Source organism: Simochromis diagramma, unplaced genomic scaffold, assembly GCF_900408965.1.
Source record: "Simochromis diagramma unplaced genomic scaffold, fSimDia1.1 OVJJ01000024.1, whole genome shotgun sequence".
NCBI lineage: Eukaryota > Metazoa > Chordata > Actinopteri > Cichliformes > Cichlidae > Simochromis > Simochromis diagramma.
The window spans coordinates 3158196-3185674 of record NW_024387332.1 but is presented as its reverse complement, the minus strand read 5'-3'; the positions used below and the strand labels follow the sequence as shown (position 1 = coordinate 3185674).

Genomic DNA, 27479 nt, shown 5'->3' with positions numbered 1-27479 from the left:
TTGGAATTACAGACATTAAAGACGTTTCATGTGTGCAGATTTTTTTTGTCCCAAGGCTGAACTTAAGCCTAACGTTTTTGTACATCATTGAAAGTAAAACCATACACACAAAAAGCTTAAAATAGTCAGAAAGTTTCCGTATTATTTCATCCACTACATCACTGAAGGTAGACTGAATAAACACTCCTGTGTCAATTTTCCTTTTTTTCTTTTTTTAATTCTAAGCTCACTAGTGTAGTCTCAAGTTGTCCTTTCATTGGCTAAAGCCTCACTGCCACTGTCAGTATCTCACATTATGTGTGTCATTAAACATGCGCAGGAAGTGATGGGTTAGGATCATCAGTATCTTTATTAACAAACATGTTACCAGAGACACAGAAAGGCAGAAAAAGAAACAAGAGTTCTGCTGTGATTTAAAAGTCAGGAGTGTCTAACTTATCCACCTGGACTGTTTTCTGTTGCGGTCGGTGGATCAGAAATGTAAGTGATATGAGTTTGCTGCTGATCAGTTTTGAACTGACAGTTTATGCAGTATTAAAGTTAAACCCAGAAGACAAGCCCTGACTCTAGGAAGGAGCAAATTCATATATATATTTTATTTATTTAAGTAACCTTAACTTTAATAATCCTCTCAAACCAATTAAAACCTACAGATCTATAATGACAGGGGACATGAAGGGCAGGGACAAGGATTTCTCAGAGGATTACAAAATGTAAACAGAGCAATGCGAAACAAAAATAAATTGAGCTCATCTGAATTGTCCCTCCGACCAGGGGATTGCATCACTCCTCTGAAAGACACAGAAAAAGGAGGAGGCCAAGAATGTCTTTCTCCACCCCCAGCTGTGAGTGTGATGCACTTGTGTTATTTGCAAACTGAGAAACGATACAAAATAAAGAGAGTGGACATATTTCTGATTCTGTGTTGTTCAGGTATTTTACTGGATGCAGCTCTCTTCTACACAAAATCAGTTTTTTCTTAAAAACAGACGAATCTTTTCCAGGTGTAAATATGTCAGCTGTGATTCTGTGGTTAAATGTCCTGTCCTCGTGTGCAGCACAGAGAGGCTTCAGTTGGATTATTTACCTTTTCATTTATTTATTCAGTCAGTCAGTCAGTCAGACTCATCTGTAGTTTCATTGCTGTAAAGGGATTCATTGTTTTGTGTCTCAGTATATAATCTGAGTGAATCATGGAGTCTTCAGTGGGCCATAAATTGTATCTCCTGGAATTTCCCCTTTCCCCCAAAGAATAGGTGAGCTTAAAACACATTTCACGGTCCTCAACAGAAATGTAAATTACATGCAGGACAGCAAATGTGTGTAGAAGAACATGGTCAATATGACACATAAAGTATTTTATTGATGTTTGTTGCTACATATTCCCAGTAAATACACAAATGTTGCCCTTGCCGTTCCTTAAAAACCTGCATTTTGAATAACAAACAGAGAACGCCAGTAAACAAAATCTTTTTCTCTTTGTTGCTTCAAAACTATTGGCGATTGCACGCAAGTTCTCTACTTAAATGAGTTTGCACTCATTCTGTCTGCAGATTCATTTTGTTTTCTCTTCCTGTGTTGCCTTCAAAACCTCCCTTTATTCCCCCCGTGCTGTCTTTTTATGCAACTTTTAAATTGATTTCATCTTTTCTTTCCAGCACTATAATCATCCCAAAAAGCTTGCAACTTGTGAACTTGGGGAACACTAAATCCCCTCCCCATCCTCTTTCACAGACACACACATACACATTTAGACACACACACACATACTCGGTGGCGGGGATCTTAGGCATTCACGGGCTGATGATTCCAATAATCCAAGTTCAAATACAATTCCTGGATCACAGGATTTAAATGACATTATATAGAAATTAGATTTCACATCTAGAGCAACTGAACCTCCCTCGATCCCATCTCTTTCTAATTACACTACTTTCCCCCCTGAATCTTCACCAGACTCTTTCTTCTGCTCCTCTTTTTGTTCATTCTGCTTGAATACAGCCTGGGATATTCTTTAGCTGCACAATGCATCTATTACAATACAAAGTAACCCAGGAGCTGCTATATATTCCCAATGATGGCTCCCCGGTGAATTTGGAGCTTGTGTGATTCATGGTGGGCTGTAGTGTTACAGAAAGCCAAGGCGAGCCTATCGAGTCACCTACCTGTAACTGACATAGTGATATTTACAAGAGAAGGGAAAAAGGTTTGACTAATTTTATTTAAAATTGTCTTTGGAAAGCGTTTGAAACTGGAATCACAAATCTGCTGTCAATAACATAAGTTCTTCTCTGAGATGAGTTGTAGATGACGGTGTAGTTTTCATTTCTGATGTTATGTTTGCACACATCGGGCTGTCTCATCAACATATGAATGACATCAAAGTTTGCTACATGTCAGTGTGTGTGTCTGTTTGTATATTTTATGTGTCTGTAGAGCCGGAAGGCCTTAAAAAGCTCTGCTCACTAAACTAGCTTGATAGATGGATAGACATAGAGCATGGGATGCCACCATGGTTTCTGGAGGAATTTAAAAACAATAAAAACATTTTTAAAAGGCATTAAAATTTTTATTTTACCTTTTTTTAAATGATAAACAGAAGAAATAAAATCATCGCAGTCAGAGTCAGTGAGCATTTCCTTACAGTGTATAAAAACCTTTACAGCTCATTTCACAGCGTTAGCACTTTTAAAGGTACATTTGATTGAATTCATTAACCAGATGTGAGTGTGAGGGCCCAAAACTTGAAACCATATGAACAGAGTGAAGGTTACATTGTCATGGTTTACAGTGGTATACCAGAACCAAAAGAACTGCTGATTCTGAGGTGATCAGGTGAGCACTGATTTTTCATGTAATCTACATTTAACTGCATTTTTCCAAATGTGTTCATGATCTTATGCATATCATAATGTAAAAGAAATGTCAACAGTATTGAAAGTTACTAACAGCAAGAAGCCATTTAAACCCACCAGTCACCTTCTGAGATCTCTACACTCAGGAATCAGGAATGAAAAGTCTTGAACAGTCAGACAATAAAGACTTTTGAAAGTTTACAGTAAGCCAGCGAGCCTGTACCTCAACCCAACAAAAAACCTGAAAATGGCTGTGTATTTCCCTCATCCAGGCTGGCTGAGTGTAATGGTTATGCCAAAAGGGTTATAAATAAAATATAAATTTCCAAGCAAGAATGTGCATCTTAGGATGATTTCCAAAATGAGCTCCAGATGAGAGAAGAAAATGAGCCTTAAAAGTATTTTAATCCACTGCCTATAGCATCAGAGCTCTAGTTCGTGTGTTATAAGACATATGAAATGTAAACATTCCCTATTGGAGGGATTGGAAATAAAAGTTGTTGTTTTTTTTTTCTGTTATTTGTTGTTGTTTGTTTAGTTTTTGTTTTTTCTCTAATAAGAACCGTTTGAAACAATCCTGTTCAAAGTTGTTTTAAAGATCTTTACCACACTACTCTTTCAAAGACCCAGTCCAAGCACTTAATGCATAAAATACCAAGACTTAATCAGGACTATGTAAAATCACAGTTTAAAAAACAAGATAAGGGGACTAATTTGTTCACACTAATATCCTGACATTTGCTGCTCACTCACTAACATACTAACACCAAGTGGTTTAACTATTTTTAGATCATGTTTTCACTGAAACACCAGGTTAAATTCTAGCTGCCTGACTTTGATGACCAGAGATCAAAAATGAATTTAATGATACTATGCTACATATGGGTGTCATGGAGGGGCAGTGGTTAACATTGGGTTTGCATCTTTTGAAGGCTCTCCCGGTGTCTGCGTGGCCTTTCCTCCCACAGTCCAAAGACATGCTTGTTAGGTTAATTGATGGTTCCAAACTGGGTGTAGGCGTAAATGGATGTCTGTCTCTATGTGTTCGGCCTGCTGTTAACTGGTGACGAGTCCAGGGTAGACCCCACCTCTTGCCCCATGACAGCTCCAGCCCCACTGTGAGTCTGGGTAAGCAGAAGAAAATGGATGGATGGACATATTATATGGAAGTAATTGGCAGAAATAAAGAGTTTTATTTCATGTTTATAGAAGTACATTCCGATCTATTTATATAATGCTAATATCAAGAAAATATATATATAATTATGTAAAGAAATAGTTATGCTGGATTAAATTTTTATTAACCTAATGAGGGAAAATTCTTAAATACGGTGGGAAATCACAAGAATATAAAGATATGTGCAAATGTTCCCTGTTACCACTTTTTCTGGTGTTTTCTGAAGCAGTTGAAGCATAATTGAAATCTTCTATCAGAGCAGCATCGCAGATCGAACATATGCGTTATGTTAAGTTCTTGGTGAACGTGTAAAAATGGCCACATGTTTTAAATCTGTGCTTTGAATTTGAAGTTTACTGTGAAGGTACAACTGTGCACTGTTTTTAATGGTAATAATGGAGCATGTCACCAAGCTCACTGGATAGTTTTTCTTATATCTTCTGAATATCAATAAAACTGTAGATAATGTTTCTATTAATGAATTTTATGCAAAAATGAAGATTTTACATCCGGCAGCGTTTTTTCCTGAATTCCCATGTCCACGCAGCTGGCTTGGTGAGTGGAAAAAAACCTTGGAGAAATTATGTAAAAAAAAAAAAAAAAAAGCAGAGGAGTTTACCTTTTTTTCTCTGGCTACATTTTTTTGTGCCTACAATGACCTGAATAAATTGTCCCAGCAATAGTTTACCTTTAGGAATTGTAACCAACCAGTTGAGTGTTTGCTGTAACAGGAATGTGGAACTGTGTATGTCTGTGTGACCAGGCGAGATGGGTGTAGATAAAAGGATTCTGCCAAGTCCTGATTAGATCTGCTCCTACGTTTGTCTTCCAGTATCAAGAATTACATGATTTATTAGAGTGTGTTGGGGCTCTGTTGTTGGAGGGTGTGAACTTTCCCACACCTACACCCCACAAGGGAGTGCATTCCCGCAAACTCCATGCAAATGAAGTTACTAGCTCTCTCTCTCTCTCTCTCATGGGTCCCTGCAGTTGTTTAACTCTCTCCTCCCCAGCTGAGGCACCTCAGGGTGACTCAGATAATTTTCTCCATTAATGAGCTCCATGATTGCAAATAAGCAACAACGAAACAACAGATCGATGAACTGCCAAGCGTGAGATTAATTTGTTTAATACAAGGCAATTTATTATATGTGGTGAGTTTGAGTGGATGGTGGAGAATGCTACATTCTCTCTAAAATTCAAATAAGTGAATGTACAAACTTAGGAATGTTCTCATTTAAACAGTCATTTTAAATAAAGGGGCTTAGAATTGTAGATACACAGTATGAGCCTGGACTCACTGACATTATCACAACATAACTAAACTGGGCTGTTCAATAACAAAGAATGTCGATACACAAATTATTCTGTTTATCTGGTGAACTATGTCTGTTAAGATACTAAATAAAGTAAACTGCATTGTATGGAGAGAACAACGTGGTAACCAAAGAGCAGATGAGTTGTTCATTAGTATCTTAAAGTATAATCTAGCATATAATCTATCGTACTCACACGCTGCTATTACTGTACGTAGTTTAATATAAAGTAGTTTATAGTTATCAGAAATATCCATAATGATATAGTTTTGAAACTCTTAACAGAACTGTATTTTTTGTTTATTAATGTAAAGTAATAACTTCGTTTGTACTTCTTCACAACATATTTTATACACTAAAAACTAAGTTTTGATGTTACGTCAGAGTCCACTTGTTGTGTGCCCCTTTTCCTGTTAAATTCCATTTCCATATTTCTCTTTTGACTTGTCCTGCAGGTATGTTGAAATCTCCAGCCTGTTTTAGAGCCCTAGAAACAAACCATTACAGTGATTGCTAACTGTCCTTATAACTGGCTCATGTAGTTAAGTGTATGTCTTAATAGTGGATTAGTTCTAATGCACAGCTTAACTTATCTACATAATAATGTTATTGCAACTGATATAGTGTGGAAGCTAATTTATAACTATCAATATACAACTAAGCTATACAAGCTATATTTTGTGAAGCTATAGCGTTAGACTGTAAAAAAAACAGAAGAAGATGGAAATAGCTAGTAGGTCTGAAAATTGAACTGCAGATGTGCCTTAAACTTAAACGCTTTCCTGATGGCTTTGTAAACTCAACTGCAACATTCAGATAATGTTATATAATACAACTAAGTTCACAGTTAGAAAAGAAGACAAATCAGTGTAATTCCATTGGCTACAGTTTTGTTAACCAATGAGTATGCACTGTCTCTTCAGGTCTACCTGTATGTCGCGATCAACACAGCAACGAGGAAAGCTTGAGGCTTGAGGCTTCGTGGCCAACGTTACAGTGGCCTGATGACTCTTTATTTATAGTTCCTAAAAACTCGAATTGGACTATGAAATCCAACCAGGCGACAGTGGGAATGAAAAACTCCCTTTCAACAGGAAGAAACCTCCAGCAAAAGGTTATCATCACCTCATAAGGCTGACTTTAAAGCACGACATCACTTGAAACTTGCAAAACAAATTTGCTATGAGCATGTTGTGTTTATGGAGATAGTGATGTTGTGGTTTCAGGTACCTTGTTTCTGTTTGAATGTGATGTGTAGGCTGTAAAGGTGGCAGCATTCATCTCTGATTTATTTGTAAATAAATACCAAAGTTAGCGCCTATCCCCACACGCCCCATGAAGTTTCACGTTTGATATGGGTTCACCTGACACTATCAGCAAATAAATGAGTGCCCAATGACAAGAATTGTGCGTGATGTTCAATAGCTGGCAGACTTTCTATTCTTCCTCCTCACTCAGGGCTCAGCTGGACATTCTCAGAGGGGGTCAAGGTGAGTACTGTTCCTCAAAACTGTTGCTAACCATCAGTCTGCCAGCTGGGCTAATTTACAGCCCACCCTCCTCCACCATGCCATGTCCAACCTCACACCCTTCACCTTCAGTGCCACTCTTCTACTGTTCACATGCTCTCTTTCTCCCTGCCTTCTCTGTATTCGCCTCTATCTCTCTTTTTTCCATGGTTGGGTGTGAAAGCGCCAGCAGCACGCTCCAGTGGAGACAAATCAGACCTTCCCAACTGTGTCATCATAAAACATCCTTTAGGAAGGTTGCGACCTCCTCACCCTTTCAACTCATCTGTAGACACAGTGAGTCAGGAGAGGAGGGGTGCCTTCCATGCAGCAGCATAACTAGCCCATCCCCATTATCATAGAAGAATCAGGAAGTGATAGGACTGGTGACAGAGTTCAACAAAATGCATTATATGATTAAACGCTCTCCAGTAAATGCAGCGCATGCAGCGCACTGGAGAAATAAGTGTGGGGAAAATGCCAATAAATATAAGATGACTGTTAACAGTCACTTTGCTCCTGTATGCAGTAATTATGTTGGAGTAAATAAACCGAGTGCTACACATACATAAAGCACCTTCAAGAATAAACTAGCACCTCAAAAGCATATTTTAGATGATCTACATTTTGCAGGCACTGTAAGGCCACTCTGGGGCAAAAGTGACATCACTGGTGCTGCACACAGTTCAAACTGACTCCGTTTATGTTAGTTGTGTTGTGTTGTGTTTTCTCAGCAGTGGCATCAGCGATAGAGGGTGCTAAGTTAGCCTTATGTTGACATCACAATCTGTTTGCACTCTGTCAAATATGTCAAGCATAACATTATGCAATTTGAGGGGACACCTTGTGTTGTTTTTTTCTACAGCTGATTGAAGCAGTATGTCTAATTTTTCATAAACATCTTTTGCACAACACTGAAATAAGAAAAAGGTCTGTAGACTGTAGTTAGTCTAGGTTTGCCCAAAGACTAAAGGAAGCAAATCATCTCTGAACACTTGGTGTTTGGGGTCAATTTATCCTGTAAAAATCAGGACAACATGTTTGTAGTCTAAGAGAGTGTTACAAGGTGGATTTGATATTTTATAAACGGCAACACATCCGAAGAAATACTGCGACTGTGATTCTTGGCAGCATGGTGAGGTTGTCAGTCCTGATACTACTGTTCCTGTGCAGCAGGATTGCCCGTACTGTGTCAAAAAACAGCTCAGTACTCAAATATGGCCATGGATATGAGGTAGATAAAGAGTTTGAAGTGTACAGAATAAAGCACTGTTTGAATGTGTGGTTAAAATGCGACTTGAACCTTGTGCTCACTGACTTGCAATCTGTAGTGCTTTGAGTGGCCTGTAAGACTAGAAAAGCACTGTATAAAGGCAAGTACAGAACATTATAGCACTCTGAATATGTGGATGTGTGTATGTGTACCTCAGCGACAAGTTTTCAAATATGTATGAGCTGTTTTTCAGTCAGTTTGGCCAAATTTGGGTATTTATGTGATTTTCATGTAAAATAGGTGTACCTAACCTGCAGACACAAATAAGGAGCTATGCCTAATACGCAGACCCCCCCCCCCCCCCCCCCAAAAAAGACCTGGCAATCCTACTGTCTGAAATAAACAGTCTGTACATTATTGTAGTTGGCACATGTTTTTGTACTGAGAGAAGACTAGCTGTTGCCTTTGGATTTAGCCTTGACGACTCTAGACTTAAGTAGAACATGTGAGATTACCATGTTTGACTTAAAAAATAAATGTTTAATTCTTGTAAAAATAAAAAGCTCAAAGCAGACTTAAAGAACTCTCTTTCTTTCTGTCTCTCTGTCATTATCTAAACAGCAATTTCTCAATGCTGTGCTAACAGTGTCTGATGTGACATCCTTCACAAAAACACCAGTTTATGGAAGCCACCTTGATATTAATGGGTTCTTATTTTTCAATTATAAAAACATATTTACTGCATGATTTTGTTTAAGGTGTTGGGGTTTCTTTACTTTAGCTTCAGAGATATCGTGGTTTTGTTTAGTACTTTATGTCCCAACAATTGTTTTTCAAGCTGCCCTTTAAGTGGCTATCTTGGTTGTACGCAGTATCGCTCCTGCAAAGATTACACTCCGACACTTGAAAAGCATATACTAGCAGTCACTTATACACTCATACAGCTTCAAGCTGATCCAGCATCAGACCTCCTATTGCTTTAACCTGATGGAGCCATCAGCCAGAAGCCAGACAGGGACCAGTTGTTCTCATGGTCTCTGCTGCAGAGCTCTGACACAGGGAGAGACAAACAATTTGGCCTTCCTCCCACAGTCACAGCTCTGGGAACTAGCAGGGAAGGCAACTATGGGTTTTGTGTGTGTATGTGTGACAGAAAGACAGAAAGAAAGAGAGGTATTTCAGTGTGGTAACAAAAGAGACAAGTCATATTCACGAACCTAAATTTAAGTGTAGAAAATGTAACATACCTGTATAGGGAGATCTACTTACAGCCAAATAGTTTTCTTCATGAATATCAAGGCACTTTGCTTTAAACAATAAGGATAGGTATATTCTTTACATGTAGACAGCCTCTCCTTTGTCTTTCCTAGAATTAAAGATGTGCAAATGCAGACTGTTTGGTCAGCTCTGAATTTTACCACACGCCTGGTAAGACAGCAAGGCTTTTTGACACAGGTCTAGGACAGAGGGAAATAGGGTCGTGTGTTGAAATGGTTAATGTGAATCTTAATAGAGGCGGCAATGTCATTATCTCCAAATCCGCTGAGCCCTCTCGACCGGGGGTGGGGCTGGGGTGGGGGCTGGGGGGGTCACACCATAGTCGACCACTTTACATCCCGAGCGTGTCAGGCCGAGAGACCGGGGGCATGACTGCCAATCCCATCCGGAGGATTTGTGTCGTCTTCCACCAAATTCAGTAAGCGCATGCAGACTCATAAAGGTGGTTTGAATTAAGGAATTTGTCTGGGAGACATGGCCAAAGTCAACGAGCTAGTTTTGCCTTTCAGCTGCAAGAAGACAGGATGGAGGGATCGGGAAGGGTGGGGTGGGGTAAAGGCCTGTTCAAGGCACCTGAATCTTACTGCGTCCAGTGAAAACAGGCCCAAGTAAAATGAAGCCTGCCTGCTTTTAAATGAGATGAACATTGTCAGATTTACACACTGCCATGGTTTCCACCAACCCCTGATAATCCTTTCCCAGAAATTTCCCAGAATAAATTGTCCTATTAAAATGAAATGTTGCCCATATAAGTTTAATAAATTGAAAACGCTTGTTTGAATCCTTGGTAATTTGGACAGAATCCCAAGCATGTAGCAAAGGCTGCAGCAAAATAAGATTATTTGCTATGTATTATAATGTATGCAGCAGTTTTAATGCGACCAAACAGTGTCATCAAGCCCCCCCCATGAAATGTGTGCTTATTTATATGCAGTTATTCAGGTATGCAGTAAATTCCAATTACTTCTTAAGATTTCTATTTAGCATGAGGGCGAAATATGACAGGGATGCTCTGTGTTTTGAGCAGCATTGTAAATCTCGTTAACTCTTTGCAGCATATAGCTGGAATTCTGCATTCATGGCAGGGACTGCACAGTGTATATGATTTTAACAGCCAGCTAAAGTCCTGCATGGGTTTCTTTTTTATTTTATTTTGGTGGGGTTTTTTGTTTGTTTGTGGGTTTTGTTTTGGTCTTTTTGTTGTTGTTTTTTTATTTGTTTGTTGTTGGGGTTTTTTTTATAGTTAAATTATAATACAAGACCCCCGTCTTGTATTATAATTTAACTATTTGCATTCAGAAACTACATAGAAATGTTGATTTTCATGAAGTAATATTTGATCTATGACAGGATGCTTTGACTTTCCTGCAAAACAAAACTAATATAAAGGCCTTGAATAGACTTTTTAATGAATAACTGATTTGTGATACAATCGGTTAAAATAAACAATTATGATCTGGAAACTGCATCCTAAAACTGCTTTTGTGTTTCTATTTTGCACTTTGGGAGATTTTGGGGACATTTTCCAAATGTGTGTGGAGGATGTCATCCTCAACTGACGTGTGAGACAAGCAAAGGAAGATTAACTTACGGTTATTAGTAACACACAAAAGAGAACTTTATAATCTATGAATGTGCTTTTATTTTTTAAGTAATTTAAAAGCATTTCAATACTTTAAGCTTTTTCTTTCATCTATAAAAATATCTCAGAAAAACAAAAATACATAGCAATATCATGCAATAAATTCTCATTAAATAAACGTTTACTTTAATAAATCATGTCTTCTTCGTATTATTTGTGCTTGCAGTTAAATAAATTATCTAATCTTTGGCTATGTACATTTAATTTAGTGCATTTAACGGCATACATGTCCTCTTCGGTGTGAGCCATTAAAGTAATTTGAAATAATAATTAAATAAACAAATGTATTTAAAATGTGTATTACCCACAATACTATAGAGAAAAAATGGTTTAGTTTGAATAGGTGAGTGGGTGTCTGTGGGGATGTTTGCTTAGAGCAACATAAGGTCTGGGACCAGCTGTGGATTTTATTAAAAAGTCCAAGAATTTGCATCAGATTTCTCATGCTGCTAATTTTACTGTCTCGTGTGAGCTCTGATTGTACAGTACTGAGGAGGGTGTGTGGAAGGCTTTGCCCCCAGGAATACAAGGACCAGCCCTGGATCGCTGAGGAAAGGCCCTCGCCGGCAAACTCATGCAAAAATCTAAGAGAAACGTGTCTCTCTGCTGATCTGCGATTGGGCTTTTATTCAGTGATGTCAACACGAGTTTTTGATGGAAGAGAAAAATTCAAAATGGAACCTGGATGTACTTTGTCTAACCACATTCATTTAATTTGAATCCATTTGCATTTATAGGTTTATTTTGCACTTAAATGCCTTGTGCTTTCTGTTTTTATCACAATGGTGAATTTCTGGAGTAAGTCATTTATAAGTGTGTCTTTAACTTCTGCTTCTGTGTTGAGCTATGTTAGGAACTGCAGCATAAGTGGATGGCAGATGCTACTACCACCTCTGTGCTTAGTCCCCCGTGCTGGGCCCCCAGGGGCCCTAAATCCCTGCTGCCCTTCCCTGCAGCCCCCCTTCTGACATGTAGCATGCCGAGCCGAACGGCGCTTTGCCTATGCATTAGCCATCCATTTCCAGCGGCTGACACCTCTCCAACATAAAACCGTAAGGCGGAGGTAAAATATCTCTCTCCTGGCGAAAATAAAGCTTTGTCTGCCTGCTGATCTATTGGATATAAAAATAAAGCCGCGGCTTTGAAGCAGGCTTTACCTTATGCGCGCCTCTGGTTTTGGCGTACACAAAAGCTCCAATGAAAATGGATAGCGCGTGACTGACCGCCGTGCGTCCAACACAGAAGCATCACTCACTGCACTTCTTATTCCTCCTTCTCCTCCCCATGCCTCTCGAACAGCCCATTTTTTTATTACATGGACGTTGTTGAGGGCTGAGCTGTTTGTTATCGATCAGTGAATGTCGATAATTATGCTGGGATTTAAAGTCCAATCGGATTTGGAAATTTGTACGCCTCCATATTAAAGAATAAACAGGGGCCGCTTGATTCCTGTTTGATTTTGATTTTTTTTTTCACTGAGGGGTAAATTTAAAGGTACAAAAATACCCGACTGTTATTCCTCAATATGGGTGTGTATATCTTTTTCGATGAAGAAGATTTGGTGGGAAAACAGCAGGGATTTTCCTACATTTCTCCTGCATTTGCACCTTCTATTCAGGCCTGTGGGTACAAGCTATAGTTTTTTCCCTGTAAAAATAATTACTATAATAAAGGAGACCACGGAATTTTAACTTCTGTGTCATCACCGACATACAGGCTACGCAAAAGTAGCAAAACAGCAATCACATTTACTTTTAAATGAGCGAAATTTTAGTTTAGTCCTAGGATTTTCCTCAGAATTCCATTTAGAAGACAATCCTACGTTTATTTCTGATCTGTCAAAGTTCAAATTGCGTTATCCGCCATAGGGCATAAATCATGTGAGCCCGTTGTCACTTGCAGCAACTGAGAAAGAAAAAGAGTTGTTAAAGAAAAATACATCATTTAAAAAATGAAATCACTCTTCAAAACTCATTCATGGCGTTTATTGTTTTCCACTTCTTTGATGATTTGGGGATAAACCTGCTGTTGAACTGTTTGGTATTAAAAAATGTGTTTTTATTATTTACATCTGTACCGCTGTAATGTGAGTTTTAAAGGAAAACACGAGTTTTAGCCGTGGAAGAAAGAGAAAAAAACCCCTTAATTTCAACATGTGAAAGCCTCTCTGCTATGCTTTATAGTTTAATGTAGATTTATCAGCAGCATCCGGTACTCCCTCACTCCATGCTTACGGGCATTTTTTTTTTTTTTTTTTTTTTTTTTTTGTATTTCAGAGCGCAGAAATCCGCTGCCGTGGCTGCAACAGCGGCAGCAGCTATCTGGCGCTCTGCAGCCATGCAGCTCGTCCCCTGAGCATTGGCCAGCGGGCGATAATATCTCAAAGGGAGTGGTTATCGCCACACATTATATTATAATCATTAGTGATCCCAGCCCTTTCACCTCGACTGCAGAATAAGCGCAGAGTACCATTAATCTAAACTAGTGGAACTGCTTTAGAGCCTGCTTCCCAGTGGCTTCATGCAGAACCATTTCTCACAGAGTCTGACTGCAGAATTTTCATCTCAGAAAAAAGACAGTTGTAGGCTATTATTATTATTATTATTAGTAGTAGTAGTAGTAGTAGTAGTAGTATTTAATTGGCTGTGGAGGTGAAGTTAAACCCACCTGGTTTAGACATGGGAAGGAATACTTGTCATCATTTTCTTTTTTTTTCTCCAGACCGTTTCTCTACAATTACATGACTGTTATTTTTCATGCGGGCTTTAAAATTCGATCACATATGACTTGAGGCATAGAAACATTACACTTCTGAAGAAAATGAATATTCCGAACGTTTATGTATTTCTCATATACATTAGTTATAATCTTGCCTAACTACACTGACATAAAAAAAATCAATATGCTAATCTTTAATTCTTTTTCTATTTATCCAGGACTGTTGTCTGTCAAACGGAAATTACAAATAGAAAAAAATAAATAACGAAAAATAGCATTTGCAAATTAACCAGTTGTACTATAATAGATGTAATGCTGAGGTGTAGATGATGGATGTTATATTCTGACAACCATAAATTGGAATTATATAAATAATAACTGCAATACTGTAAACTCGCTCTTTACCCGGATTAAATTCGCCCCCCAGAGGAACGAGCCGGACTCTGGTGGCGGCCTTGTTTCTAGCTGACCCGGGTTCCAGACAGCATTACTGTTCTGGACTCCCAAGACCCAGTTCACTGACTCCTAAGATCACACACAAAAACAGGGGATGTAGATGGGTTTGGATGTAGAATCATGAGCCTCAGAATATTAGCTTGTGTGTGTGTGTGTGTGTGTGTGTGTGTGTGTGTGTGTGTGTGTGTGTGTGTGTGTGTGTGTGTGTTTGGGGGGGGGAGGGTGGGGTTCGGAGATGAGAAGGGACAGCTGTAGGGAGATGATCTATAAATCCCATTGGATTTCTCTCAGCACATGCCCGGGCCGGAGTTTAGAAGTCTGGAAAAATGTTTGCTTAGAGTTGCGCTATTGGCTCAATCTCAATAATCCACATCGAGTCAACCTCGGCATATGTTTCGGGGTGGGGGAGGGCGGGGGCAGGGAGACATGGGTTCTTTTTTCATGTTAGCCATTGGGCCTTTTCTGCTGTACGACCAGCGCGTGGTGGTTTACGTGGATGGATGGATGGATGGATGGATGGATGGATGATGGATGGATGGATGGATGGAATTTTGGTCCTGGCAGTGTGTGATAATGCCAGAAGAATGACTGACAGACTGGGCAGGACAAGGACAGGGAGGTGCCCATTCCCTTCTCCTCCCATACAGACTCGGTTCTTGAACGTGACGCTAAAGTTGTGGGCGCTGAAACAATTTGCGCAACCAATAAACGGCTCTCACGCGTTCTGGACACTGTTAAAATGCGTTTGTGGGCTTGTAAGCAAAATACATTATCTGGTTTTGGTGAACTCTGATGAATTTTGGATTGTGTTTCCTTGCCTGTTTTTTTCTTCTTCTTTTTTTTTTTAATAGCAGAAACACGTTTTACTATTTCAACAAAAACAAAAACAAAAAATTCACTTGGACTCTATCATTACATTTATTTAACAGACATTTTTGTCTTAAGCTACTTGGCAAAAAATGTCTTATTTTTCGTGGACTTCCACTTCAAGTGCAATTTTCCAAAGATGAAAAACTATACAAATGATCTTAAGACAGACAGTTTGAACGCAAATGAAGTTTTTTTTATTATAAAATAAACGCATTCATACGGTATCAGTGCATCTAATTATAAATTATGCATGTCAGCGTCTGATTGCAAGTTATTTTGTATAATAATAATAATAATAATAATAATAATAATAATAATAATAATCCTGCCGAGAGCCAGCACACAGAAGAAGAGAGCAGCGAACTGTATCGAACCGTCCTCCCTGCTCCTCCCCGGTACACTCAGTTGATCAAAGCTCCAGTCGGGGGTGACATTTCTCTAGGTATTAACGGAGTCCACCGTCAATCTGCCCCCTTCTCGGCAGCCTGCCCCCGGCTGTAAGGAAGCATAACCAGGCTTTCTCAGCCATGGCTACTCTGGAATCTTCCGGTGCCTCTGTCTTATATTTTACCCCTTTCCCACAATCCATCTAATCACCTGCTCGAGCTTCTGCATTTATCCTTTTTTCCCCCCCCAAAGTCCTTCCTCTAGCCGTGCCCCTCATACATTGTTGTGGTGACATTGTGTCTCTAAACTGAGCCTGGAGGAGAGAGGGGAGACAAATAAACGTGTCATGATTAGAATTAATGATTGCATGCATCTTCACAGCCTCATTCATTACCTCAGATTAATTATCTCGCAGTGTACCAGTTCACTTGTCCGCACTTCATAAACCCCAAATCTCCTGGGCTGCTTTACAGCACTTATGGCCCTGATACAAGAACATCCCCTTTCTTAGCATGGCTAGCATGGCCTGTAGTGATCAGAATTACACTTTGGAGGAAGAAAATGATTTAAGGTGAGCAAAATAAAAGTCTTCTTGGCGAGAAACAATAAAGTTAAATTACTGATTAATTTGGCTATTTGATTTTCACTCTGGCAACAGGCCTGCTGTCAGCAAATCCTTCTGAGAAAAAGGGTCAAAAAGGGAAGAAGAAGTTTTGTTTTCTTCGATTTGAGCGCAGTGGCTGTGCCACAAATTCCAATTTACAACTTGTGCCTGCATCAGAATGAAAATATGGGTGAGAATAAAAATCTATTGCTAGTACAGGATTACAGTGGTAAGGTTAAAACCATTTTTGCATTTAATAGTGTCTTTGCCCGGAGGGGAGTTGAGATATTTTTAAGCCTATAGCCTATGTTTTGATTTCCTTCTATTCGTGGATTAATCTGTCTCCATGAGATGAGCTGAATCTCTCTCTCCTTCTCTCTCTCTCTGGCTTATTTTAAATCAGGCAGAGATTATCCCTACTGACAGGCTATCAAAGCATCTTCAACACATGGAAATAACAACTTTTGTTGTTTACACGGTACAAGTTTGTGTCGTGATAGCGCGTGCAGGGAGTGCGAGATTTCTTTGGCTATTGTTGGATTCTGCAGGACGTTTTTAGTGGGGGGAAAAGACGAAGAAGAATGAACTCGGCTTTATAATCCAAAAGGACACGCAATACTTCCGTTGTTGATTTTGGAAAAGGGAGCGCTCAGTTGTCAGGCAGCTTATTGACCTCTCCGCCTCTCTCTGTCCTCCCTGATGGAAGCAGAACATGAAAGATGCTTCGCAATAAGGAGGCAAGTGTGGAAACGGGTGAAACGAAACAAAGGAAAAGGAAATGAAACAAAAAAGAAAACGAGTGAAAAAGGTGCTGTGTGTGCGCGCGTATTTCCAAGCCTTATCTCTTTCTTCAAGCCAGTAACACATGTCCTGTTGAAGGGGCGCTCCCCAGACGCCGGCCCGGGAGGGAGGCAGCTGGACGTGAATGAGCGGGTGTTTTACATGAGAAGCAGCCCATATGTAAAAGGTGCTGGCGGGCTGTTGCTACAGAATGAATGGGTATCCCCGGGTCATCTGTTCTTCTTTAAAGTGCGCACTTACTTTAAGACGATTTTGTTTTAACAGCGACGGCAAATGCGTCGTTTTCTTGCTGCAAATGAATTTATTAAATTATTGTCACACAACAGTCTCTGATTAATTACTCAATACTACTTTCAAATGCAAATATTGGCCAGATAGTGGGACGAAATCCATTAATTCAACGAGCATGCCCCCCTCCCCCCAAAGCTAATTTAATTGAGCAAGAAAAAAAAGTGTTAAATCCTCCAAGCTTGTAAATAATCAACAACGCATAAAAGACGGCTAATAATCCAGCCGGCTTTTAGGCTCGTGGTGTTATTTACTAAAGGTGAACTTAAAGTGGATTGGACGTCCCTAATGAAACGTCCGTGATGTCTGGGTCGCGAGCTCCCGACTGGCGAAGAGAGCAAGCTGTCAACTTTAGAGCCTCTCCGTCTTTCACTTCCATGCTTCCTCTCAGTCACACCAAAGAGAAAGCGGCTGGTGTGTATGTGCTACTGCTAAGGACAGAAAAGCGTCACATCTCCTGAACCCAGTCATCGCTTAATAAGATCTCAGCAGTGTGCGGCTTCCCGCTGCGTAATCAAACATTTACCTAATGCATGGTGCGTTCAATTGCAAGGCTGGCAGCTAAGATTTTAACATACAGCTACTTTTTTCTGTTTTAAAATGACGAAGCCTCCAGCTATTAAATAATAAAGCAATCACACATCAACAACTTTACAGCAATGAACAAGGGAACCACCGCCATGCAGTATGCGCTACCAGCCTCTTTATTCAGAAGACGCCACTATATAGTCTCTACCTGCTCAGATTTGTCCCTCATGTGTCTCCTCGTGGCCAAAAGACACTTTGCTCAGCAGCGGAAACGTTGTGTCTCCCTCCGCGCTGCTCGCCTCCGCCGCGGCTCCTTCCTCCAAACACATTCACTAACATATGACAGTTTGCAGGGAAATTCTTGACAATTGCTATCTTGAGTGTGTGGCATAAATAGCAGGCAGAGTCCTCGCTGGGTTATGATGGGGCGGCTTGATGGTTGCTTCCATGGCACAGCGCTGATTGGTCCGGCTGCGGCCTGACGTCAGGAGGCTGGAAATAAGGCTGGGTTGGAGCTTTAGGACCAAGACAGTGTACTAGAGATCGAGCGCATCCTTGCGTACGCACGGTACTGGAGACCGAGGGGCATCCCAGCACACTGATTACAACCGGAGCGACCGGCGAGTCCCAGCATCCTATCACAAACCAAACATCCAGGATCATCCAACAGAGAGGAAGGGAAACACTCTTTTTTCATCTTCTGGCTGTGTGATTTTGTTTCTCGCCGGGTTTTGAACAGTGGATAAGATGCCATGTTAAAGTACTCTGAATTATTTGTAGGCGTGCGTGTCTTCTTGTGTGACAGCTCTGCCCTAAAATCGTTTTATTAGAAGCCTCTGTCAGCACTGGCTGCCATACGACGCTCTTCTCTTTGGCCGATGCGTCACCGGGACAACCAAACCGGCTCCCCTCTTCTCGCCTGAGCCGATCGGCAGCTTCCTGTGCTGAACACCTTGGTTGAATTTTGCCACGGATCCATAAAAGGACTGATTTATTTTTTTTCAACCTTTTGACTTTTCCTCCAGTGAGGACGCGATCGCCAACCCTTCCTGGTTCTTTGCTTTTTGGGACGCTGAGTCTTTTTACGCATGCAGGGAGAAATCTGTGGTGACACCTGATCGACTGGCTTCTCTTGCGCACGTTTGACCCAGGAGCTCCAGGCGAATCGGGGAGGGAGAGAGCAGATACTCGGTCAATGCTCGGCCTGTGCTGTTGATTTGGTTTGTGTGTTTGCTTCGTTTGTGGGGGGTTGTTGCCCAGCCAAAGCCATGGTCCATTGCGCCGGCTGCGAGAGGCCTATCCTGGACCGCTTTCTGCTCAACGTGCTGGACAGAGCCTGGCACGTCAAGTGCGTGCAATGCTGCGAGTGCAAATGCAATTTGACAGAGAAATGTTTTTCTCGAGAAGGGAGACTATACTGCAAAAACGATTTCTTTAGGTAAGCTCGATGAAGATGGCAGAAACCCTTTGAAAAGTAATGTTTTTGTACTCCTTCGCTCTTTTACTTTTCTTTTGCATACGAATAAGACGCAGCAGGTAAGCAGGGACAAACCATGAAGGAAATTATATAAAGATATTTATATATTTTCAAAAGGAGGACCAAAGGTAGTTATGGCACACAGTGAGACGAGAAAACCATATAAGAAACCCTACAAACATTAGATTAAACTGCAAACGACCTCAGCCTACCGCAAATTTAGTGGAAACACCTGTATCTTCCACGTTATTTACCATTTGAAAATATAGTCTATTAATTGTAGGTGACCACCAAAAAAAGGAAAATATTTCTTCGTGGCTCAGACTGCTGTTACAGTTAAAATCTGCTCAATTATAAGTGAAGAAAACCTAAAAGATAACACAAACAAAAATGACAGAACATCTGGTTAGGTAACAAAGAGAATGTCCTTTTGAATTCTCTAAATAAACGAATAAAACGACCCGTCCCGTCTTTTGATTAGTAGTAAGTAATTGAAAGCTTGTTAACTTGGATTCTTATGCAAAAACAGCAACAAAAGAGGAGCAGCAACATTAAACGCGTGTGCGCTCACTCTCAGCAGGGGGAGGGTTTGTTAGGAAATCGAGGAAATCACACTTGAAGGGGTTTTTTTGTTGGGTTTTTTTTACAGCTTGTTGGCAGTCGTGGGAGCTTAGAGCATCAAACCGGCGCTAGAGAAACCGCTGCCCGGTGTGTTTGCTCAGTCTGGCTGAGGAGGACGTGATAAGTGGATTTGAATAGTAAACTAGTTGAAAAGATCAGGTCCGCAGACGATGCAATCACAGACGTGCAGTCAACAAGCACTGCACGCAACTCAGCAAACATTGTTTAACAGTGAAGTAGATGGCAGGGTGATAATTTATGAGCCAAAATCCAACCTAGTTTTTAAAGACACCTCAAATTGGTTTATTTACTGAAGCTCGACGCTTAAAATACGTGTTTGCAAAGACACACAAAAAACATGTAAAATGTAAAATAGAGGTAAAAATGTAACAGATGAAATTTTTGTGCAAAGGTTAATGCAGAGAGGAGTTCGCGTTTGTTTGTTTGCTGGCTTTATGTTTTTTTAAAGAGGCAAAGCTACTGGTCAGCATTTTCTTTTACAAAAATAATTAAAAGTACAATTATAGCACAAATTATTATTATTATTATTATTATTATTATTATTATTATTATTATTATAGCATGTGATATAGAAATCTCCTAAAATAAAAAAAAACTATCTCTGTATGAATCTTCATTATTTTTGATCCGTTAAAATAATGATGGAATTAAAATGTCACATTTAACAATATTTATGACTCGATTTCATTCCTTAAATTACGTTGATATTTAATAGGATGGATTAATAATAAAATATGTATATCATACAAAGTTATATATGAGAGAGAGCAAGACAGAAATAGATGATTTGTATCCTTAAGACACAATTATAACTTCCGGATGTTTATTTTGAATGTTTATTTTTGTGTCCGTTATATAAGTCGGCCCCATCACTTTGGTGTTTTTCCTTGCTAAATGTTTAGATCATTGTCTCTTTAAAGCAAATACATTAATAAACAATAAATTAAAAATGCAGAACACCCTTAATAGCAGGAGTAACCACCTCCATCCCCCGCAGGCGGTTCGGCACCAAGTGTGGCGGTTGCTCGCAGGGCATCTCTCCTAACGACCTGGTCCGGAGGGCCCGGAGCAAAGTGTTTCACCTTAACTGCTTCACCTGCATGATGTGCAACAAGCAGCTCTCCACCGGCGAGGAGCTCTACATCATAGACGAGAACAAATTCGTTTGCAAAGACGATTACCTAAACAACACCAGTGTAAAAGACACCAACCTCCTCTCAGGTATGCAGAGTCCTGCACGTGTGTTCTGTGAGTGTGTGTACGCAGGGCGAGTTAAATAATAATAATAATAATAATGATAGATAGATAGATATTTATTTATTTGTTTATTTATTTTTAAAGATGGACTTAACGTTTTCAACCTCACAGTGGCTTCCTCATTTCCATGACACAGCGCACGATGGTTTAAAAGCGCGAAATATTTTCTTTTCAGTTCAGATGATGGTTCTTTTGGCCTGATATGTAGCTGTGCTCAATCTGTTTTATTTTCATAATGTCAGATTTGGCTTTCTTTTTCTGTCCTTCTTTCTTTCTAATTAAGACTGTGCATTCTTTACTTGATATTTAAGCCTCCTCCGCATACATAAATTCTGCTGTTGGTAAATTTTCATTTTGTAAAGCAAATGGCTGTATGTTACAAGTAAGGCCCGAATTCAGCACAAAACGACATCACTACAAAACGATAATTCTGAAATATAACTTCTAGTTAGCAGTGTTAGCGTGTGTTTGCACTTTGTCAGTGGTGATAATCCACCGAGTTAAATGCACTTTTAGAGACTCTGGCGCTTCACTCCTGTGATAACACTGCTGTGTGAATATTATTCTAATATTTAGATGTCGTTTCTGCAGTAACGGCATGCAGCGACCCGAGTTTATCACCAGACTCTCAAGACCAGCTACAGGATGACGTGGTCCTAAAGGACACAGAGATAGCCGCGCTGTCCGACAAGGAGACCGTTAACAACGAGAACGACGACCAGAACCTGGGAGGGAAGCGGCGTGGCCCACGGACCACCATCAAGGCCAAGCAGCTGGAGACACTGAAAGCAGCGTTTGCCGCCACTCCAAAACCCACCAGACACATCAGGGAGCAGCTGGCCCAGGAGACGGGCCTCAACATGAGGGTCATCCAGGTAAAGAAACAGCTGCACCCAAGCAGGAGCTCTGCTTCAGCCTAAATTCAGTCTATAAGTCTATATAGACCATTCTTTTTATTATCATTATTTTATCAAATGCGTGTTTCTAAATGTGTGGTCCATGCGGCCTCCTAATGCAATCCTTGATGTAGTATCATAACTTTCGTGGTCCCCGGTGATTTAAACACGATTCTGTAGTAAATCATCTAAATCGTGCAATGTGATGCTTTCAAATATTATGGAAATAGATTCAGGGGACACCCAGGGGTTGAGGAGGTGGGCTCGCGCCTTTTTCCGTTTTATAGGGTGTTACGCACCCATTAAAAGGTGTGATGTAACAGCTTATATTTTATGGAAAAATGTCCCAGCCAAGCTGCCAGACAGCAATGACCGAGCAGGCCCTCATCCCATCAGGGAGGCTCCACCTCCCCAAGCCTCCCCTCTCATATCCTTCACCCCTCTTTAAACGAGGCCTCTTCCCTTCAAACTGCGCGGTCACATCGAATTCATTAAGCCAAAGATTGGCCGATGGACGAGGTTGATTTGGAAATGGGTAATTTATATGGGTATTTTTGATTCTTGGCGCACACGACGGGGCAAAGTCGCCAACTGGCGCCGAGGTGCTGGGAGCGCTGGGAGCGCTAGGAGTCCTGGCACAGCGCTGCCATCACGTTTTGCGACCACATTTAGCCACGCTGTGAGCATTTTCAGCCAAGTGGAAAGGCACAAATCTGTTTCAAGGGTCTTCAGATTGTATCCTCACAACAAGCGTGCGTTACAGAAGGCCAAGTTAAACAACAAACGACACATACAACCAACTGTATGTTATTATTATTATTATTATTATTATTATTATTGTTGTTGTTGTTGTTGTTGTTGTTGTTATTGATAATCCCAACTGATATTATTATAAATCATGGTTTATTTTCAAAGTCTATTGTGTGACACAAGAATTGGAAATACCTAATAATAAAATGTCTTAAATAAATTATATTTACGCGCCAAAATCACACAAACGTAGCCCTAAATTTATTGCAAAGTAGTCAAAGTAGTAGTGTCATTTTTTAAACTATGGGAATACATTTTTGTTTGTTTGCTTGTTTGTTTAAAAAAAGGCAAAATGCTTTAACGTAGAGTAATACCGAAAACGTGGAAGCGGGGAGATAGTGCTATTTAATGTGTGTGCGCTTGAGCGAGGAAAGGGGAGAGCATAATTAAAGGAAGCCGGCCTATAGATTAGGAAATGATAACCTCCAAGAGTCCGGTAATATATTGGTAACAACCCGCCTATTAAGTATTAATTGGAGATTTTAAACCCCTGCTGCTGCAGCCTTCAGTCGGAGTAAATGGAGGGTTAAAAGATCATTAGGGAGGTTAGATGGGACTGTCGCTCCTTAAACGATAATTGGGCGCAGTCCTCTTCGCCGCAGAGCCTTGCGAATTTAACGCACTGGCTCAACACGCTTGCCGCATACAGCGCGGTTATTGACTCTAATAAGAAGACAGCGGAGTAGGTGCCAAGGTAAACATGATACCTAATTACACTTTCCTTTCAATGAGGATACGTTTAAATGCCGACGTTTGTTTGCATGTTCAGAAAAAAACAAGCAAACCATTGTTTGTTTAGATATTTATTCATAGAATAGCAGCTCTAACCCCTCCCCGGCCACCCCCTTTCATAATCTCCATTTCTGCCTCTCCTCTCGTCTTTCGCCATAGAATATTGACGTGCAATCGAAATGGCGTCAGCAGTCTATTGCATATTTTCTGGGCCACATGATGTGATACACACGTACGCGTGTGTGTGGTTGCGTTTGTTCAGGTCTGGTTCCAGAACCGACGTTCCAAAGAGAGGCGGATGAAGCAGCTGAGCGCACTGGGCGCCCGGAGGCACGCGTTTTTCCGGAGCCCGAGGCGAATGAGGGCGCTGGGTGACCGGTTGGAGCCTGGGGAGCTCATCCCCAACGGACCCTTCTCCTACTATGGAGGTATGGTTGCTTAATATTTTCTTTCTTTTTTGACACGTTAAATTTCAACCTGGTTCTGACTGATAATGTGTTCGCTAAACATTGAATTGTTAAAAATCTTTTTTGCATCATCTGTTATTTCCTATTAGCCGGTCATTTCTTCTTAATGTTTTGTCTTATATGCCATTATCCTATTCCCGGGGAATTATTTAGGTCTATGCCACTTTTTAAAGACGACCAGTGAGTAGCGAGCACACTAGGTCTATCCACATTTAACCGTCTTCGTTGTTTTCACACAATATTAAATGTCAAATGAGTGCATAATGTTAAAAAATAAAATGTATGAACAAGCAGTGAAAATGATGTAGTTTTCCTACTTACTGTTATTTTGGATGTATTCAAAAACAGACAAAAGAGGCTATACATGTTTTAGTCTGGGTCATCTCATCCACAGGCTTTAAGAAATGGCTTAGTATGGAATTCACTTCAAGTGAAGTTAGTTTACACCTGAGTGATTTCATACCAACGCGGCAATATTTCATCAAATGCTTTGAAATATCTGTTAATTTTCAGAGAATTCCATTTGTGTCTGGGCCTTTGTCCTTCCTGCTGAAGCAAAAAGTCTAATAATATTCTGCTGAGCTGAAAAAATTGGTCTCAGTAGGTAGAATCGCTGATGAAATGGCCCCCATTTTAATTAATTTTGTGGCCACGTTGTTCTCCCCACCCAATTGCAGTTTTGATTTAAGTGTAACGTGCTCTGTGACTAATGTAGCACAGCGAAGGTCTCTTTTTCTCTAATACAAATCAAGCTATGTATATATATTCAATGAATTCCTCAACATCCCTGGAATTACTTCTGCAAACCCATTGTTCTCAGTCTGAGCTAATGGTGATATTTTTTTTCTACTTCTCTTGCATCTGCAGATTATCAAAGTGAATACTATGGTCCGGCAGGGAACTATGACTTTTTCCCTCAGGGGCCACCATCATCACAGGCCCAGACCCCAGTTGATCTCCCCTTTGTGCCATCCTCAGGCCCCACAGGCAACCCCCTTGGAGGTATGGACCACCCGCTCCCGGGCCACCATCCCTCCACTGAGGTGCAACGTTTCTCCGATATCATGTCCCACCACCCAGGGGATTCTCCCAGCCCAGAGCCCGGCATCCCAGGGCCCCTGCACAGCATCTCGTCAGAAGTGTTCGGCCCTAGTCCTCCTTTTACCTCACTGTCACTGAACGGGAGCGGATACAATAACCATCTGTCTCACCCGCCCTCAGAAATGAACGAGGGCACTGTGTGGTAGCTTTGCGAGGGAGCGGACTTTGCTGGCCAGAGATTCGGTAATGAAGGGTCGTGAGATCTGGAAGTGTTGGGGGACTGAGTCCAGAACAGGGACACGGATAATGACTGGGTTAGGGCAGTACCATAAACTATTTTTTCTCCTTTTTTTTTGGTGATTTCATATTTATTTATTTATTTATTTTCCCATTTGTTGTTCTTTTTGACAGGAGAGCATATTTAGCATAAAAATGATGCCCCAAAACACTGCAGTATTACGTTCGGGTGTTTTGATTGCTTCTTTCAACTCTTACCCCTACCCAGCCTGCATCCAAAAACTGGACTGAGACATCTTGTTACCCCTCCTGATTCCGGTCAGTGGCACGGCAGAGCAACCAATCCCCCAGTCCCCCTAACACTTAAAAAAAGGAAGAAAAAAAACCTTTTCAAAATCTCCTGTAATATGTCCTAAACATGAAAACATCCTTAGCTACTGTCAAAGACTTCAATAGCTTTACAGAGAGAGAATAAAGGGGCTAAGGGTTGGTTGTGTGCTGACCTGGCACAGTAGGAAGGCTGAGCGGCATTCAGACTATGTGCGAGGAACTAGAAGCGTCCCTTGTATTTATTCAGAAGCTCCTCAGACCTCTTGCCTCTCAAGGCTCTGCCATATTGACACTTAACCTTTTTCACAATATGTTTCTGGAGGCCAGAAGAAATGACAGTTTTCTCCTCTGCCTGGACTATTTGTTTGTTTCGGTTTCAGAATTTCAACCAAATCTGAAGAAGGCTGCCTTCAAAAGGCAAACCAGTAAAAGACTCCCTATGGATTGCAAGCCCTTTATTAAAAATGGAAGTGAACTTGAAATGGTGAGATGAAGTCTACCTTCTAAAAATCTTCTACTGGGGTTCTAAATGGGACTTAGAACAGTCAACTGTTTACGTAATATATTCAATTCAGGAGTCCAGAAGTCTCGAAAACCACGTTTTAGAACCTCTCAATCCATATAAAAATGTTCCAAGCAACCAACCAAACTTTTGTATTGATTTCATTTATATTGTACGGAGATAAAAACACATTTGCTGGGGTTGTGGTTCACTGTGCTAGTTTGTACGAGATGTTGTTTACAAAAAAGGTTAAAAAAATAAAAACACGAGTAAAGTAGACATTTGACAAATAAAAAAAATAGCACAAATATTGTTAAAGTGCTTTGCACCATCATCGCAGAACGTGTTGAGACAAAATGTAAGTGTTAAAAGGAGTAATCGAATTCTTAATTTTTTTAGTCTGCTGACGATACATTCATAAAACTGTTAATATACTTAGGTTTTATTTTTGTGTCTTTAAAGAAGAAAAATCCAAACTATTAAAAACTGATGATCAAATATGCAGCAAGCAGCTGCTACATCTCTTTGAATATCAAGCCCTCATGGTATGTCTTTTATTGTTCCAATAAACCTAAGCTTATGTGACCTCCAGTGCATATTAGACCATTCACTGTATAAATACCACATGTTGACAAATGTGTTTGTAATAAACTAGAAAATATACGTCATTTTTTTTGGGAGCAGCTATCTTAAAGTATACCAGACATTACAGTGCATTGTGTATCACAAAGTATTGAAGGTACATTACAGCTTTTGTCCAGTTTCTTGAACTGTGGAATAATTGTCCTTAATTGCAGACACTGATGCTGATTGGTTAAATCTGAATAACTGGACTCGAAAATGATGAGCACATTTAAAATGGCATTTGGTGGAAAATGATGAAAAGACAGGAAGACACAGAAAGCAGAAGTCTAAATGAGAAGAGTGATGGAAACATGCAGTGTAGGTTTGTGATGATGATCCTTACCTGTCATCACAGGGTTTTCTTCTCGTCCCCGTTGCAGTGTTGCAACACACCCTAAACTCAAACAGAACAACAACAAAAAAACTTTTTTGCTGATTTTACTTTTTCTCCCAGCAACGGAGGAATTCAGTGGACCAGTTTGCTGCAGCGAACACAAGGGGGAGTGAATACACTCCTCATGCTGATGCAGTTTCTCCTTCCAGCTGCTTTGGCTCCAGCCTCACATTCTTCCATTCAGTTACTCGAGGTCGTCAGCTAATCACGAGCAGTTAGCTGTGCTACTGTGAAGGACAATGATGAAATTGCTGTGGCCGTGGCTCTCGTGTTTGTTATGCTTTTCTTAGCGGGCTCCAGTATTATTATTCCCTGTAGGTTTCTGTTCTTTCAGTGCAGTCTGGCGGCTGGGAAGGACATCTCCCAACTTATTTCGGCGAACATAGCTGCAGTAATAATCAAGAAGCCCAAACACCGAGGCGTGATGTT

The 27479-nt window shown here is 40.4% G+C and overlaps 1 protein-coding gene and 1 long non-coding RNA gene across 3 annotated transcripts; one reads left to right on the top strand and one right to left on the bottom strand.

Annotated features, from left to right (window-relative positions):
- Nucleotides 1-209: 209 nt before the first annotated feature.
- LOC120718106 lies at nt 210-18002 on the bottom strand. Its single transcript, XR_005692379.1, has 2 exons — nt 17850-18002; nt 210-3979 (listed from the first exon to the last, which is right to left on the bottom strand). It is a non-coding gene; the product is annotated as an uncharacterized LOC120718106 (long non-coding RNA).
- A 167-nt stretch (nt 18003-18169) lies between these two features.
- On the top strand, nt 18170-26272 carry lhx1a (LIM homeobox 1a). Of its 2 annotated transcripts, none has more exons than XM_040006453.1 (5): nt 18170-19079; nt 20758-20981; nt 21594-21892; nt 23718-23883; nt 24790-26272. In XM_040006453.1, exons 1-5 carry the CDS (start codon nt 18910-18912, stop codon nt 25167-25169), a joined length of 1239 nt encoding a protein of 412 aa, XP_039862387.1. In that variant the 5' UTR covers nt 18170-18909; the 3' UTR covers nt 25170-26272. The 2 variants fall into 2 exon arrangements, with proteins under 2 accessions (XP_039862387.1, XP_039862388.1); XM_040006454.1 differs by having other exon boundaries at nt 18173-19079; nt 21609-21892.
- The last annotated feature ends 1207 nt before the right edge of the window (nt 26273-27479 follow it).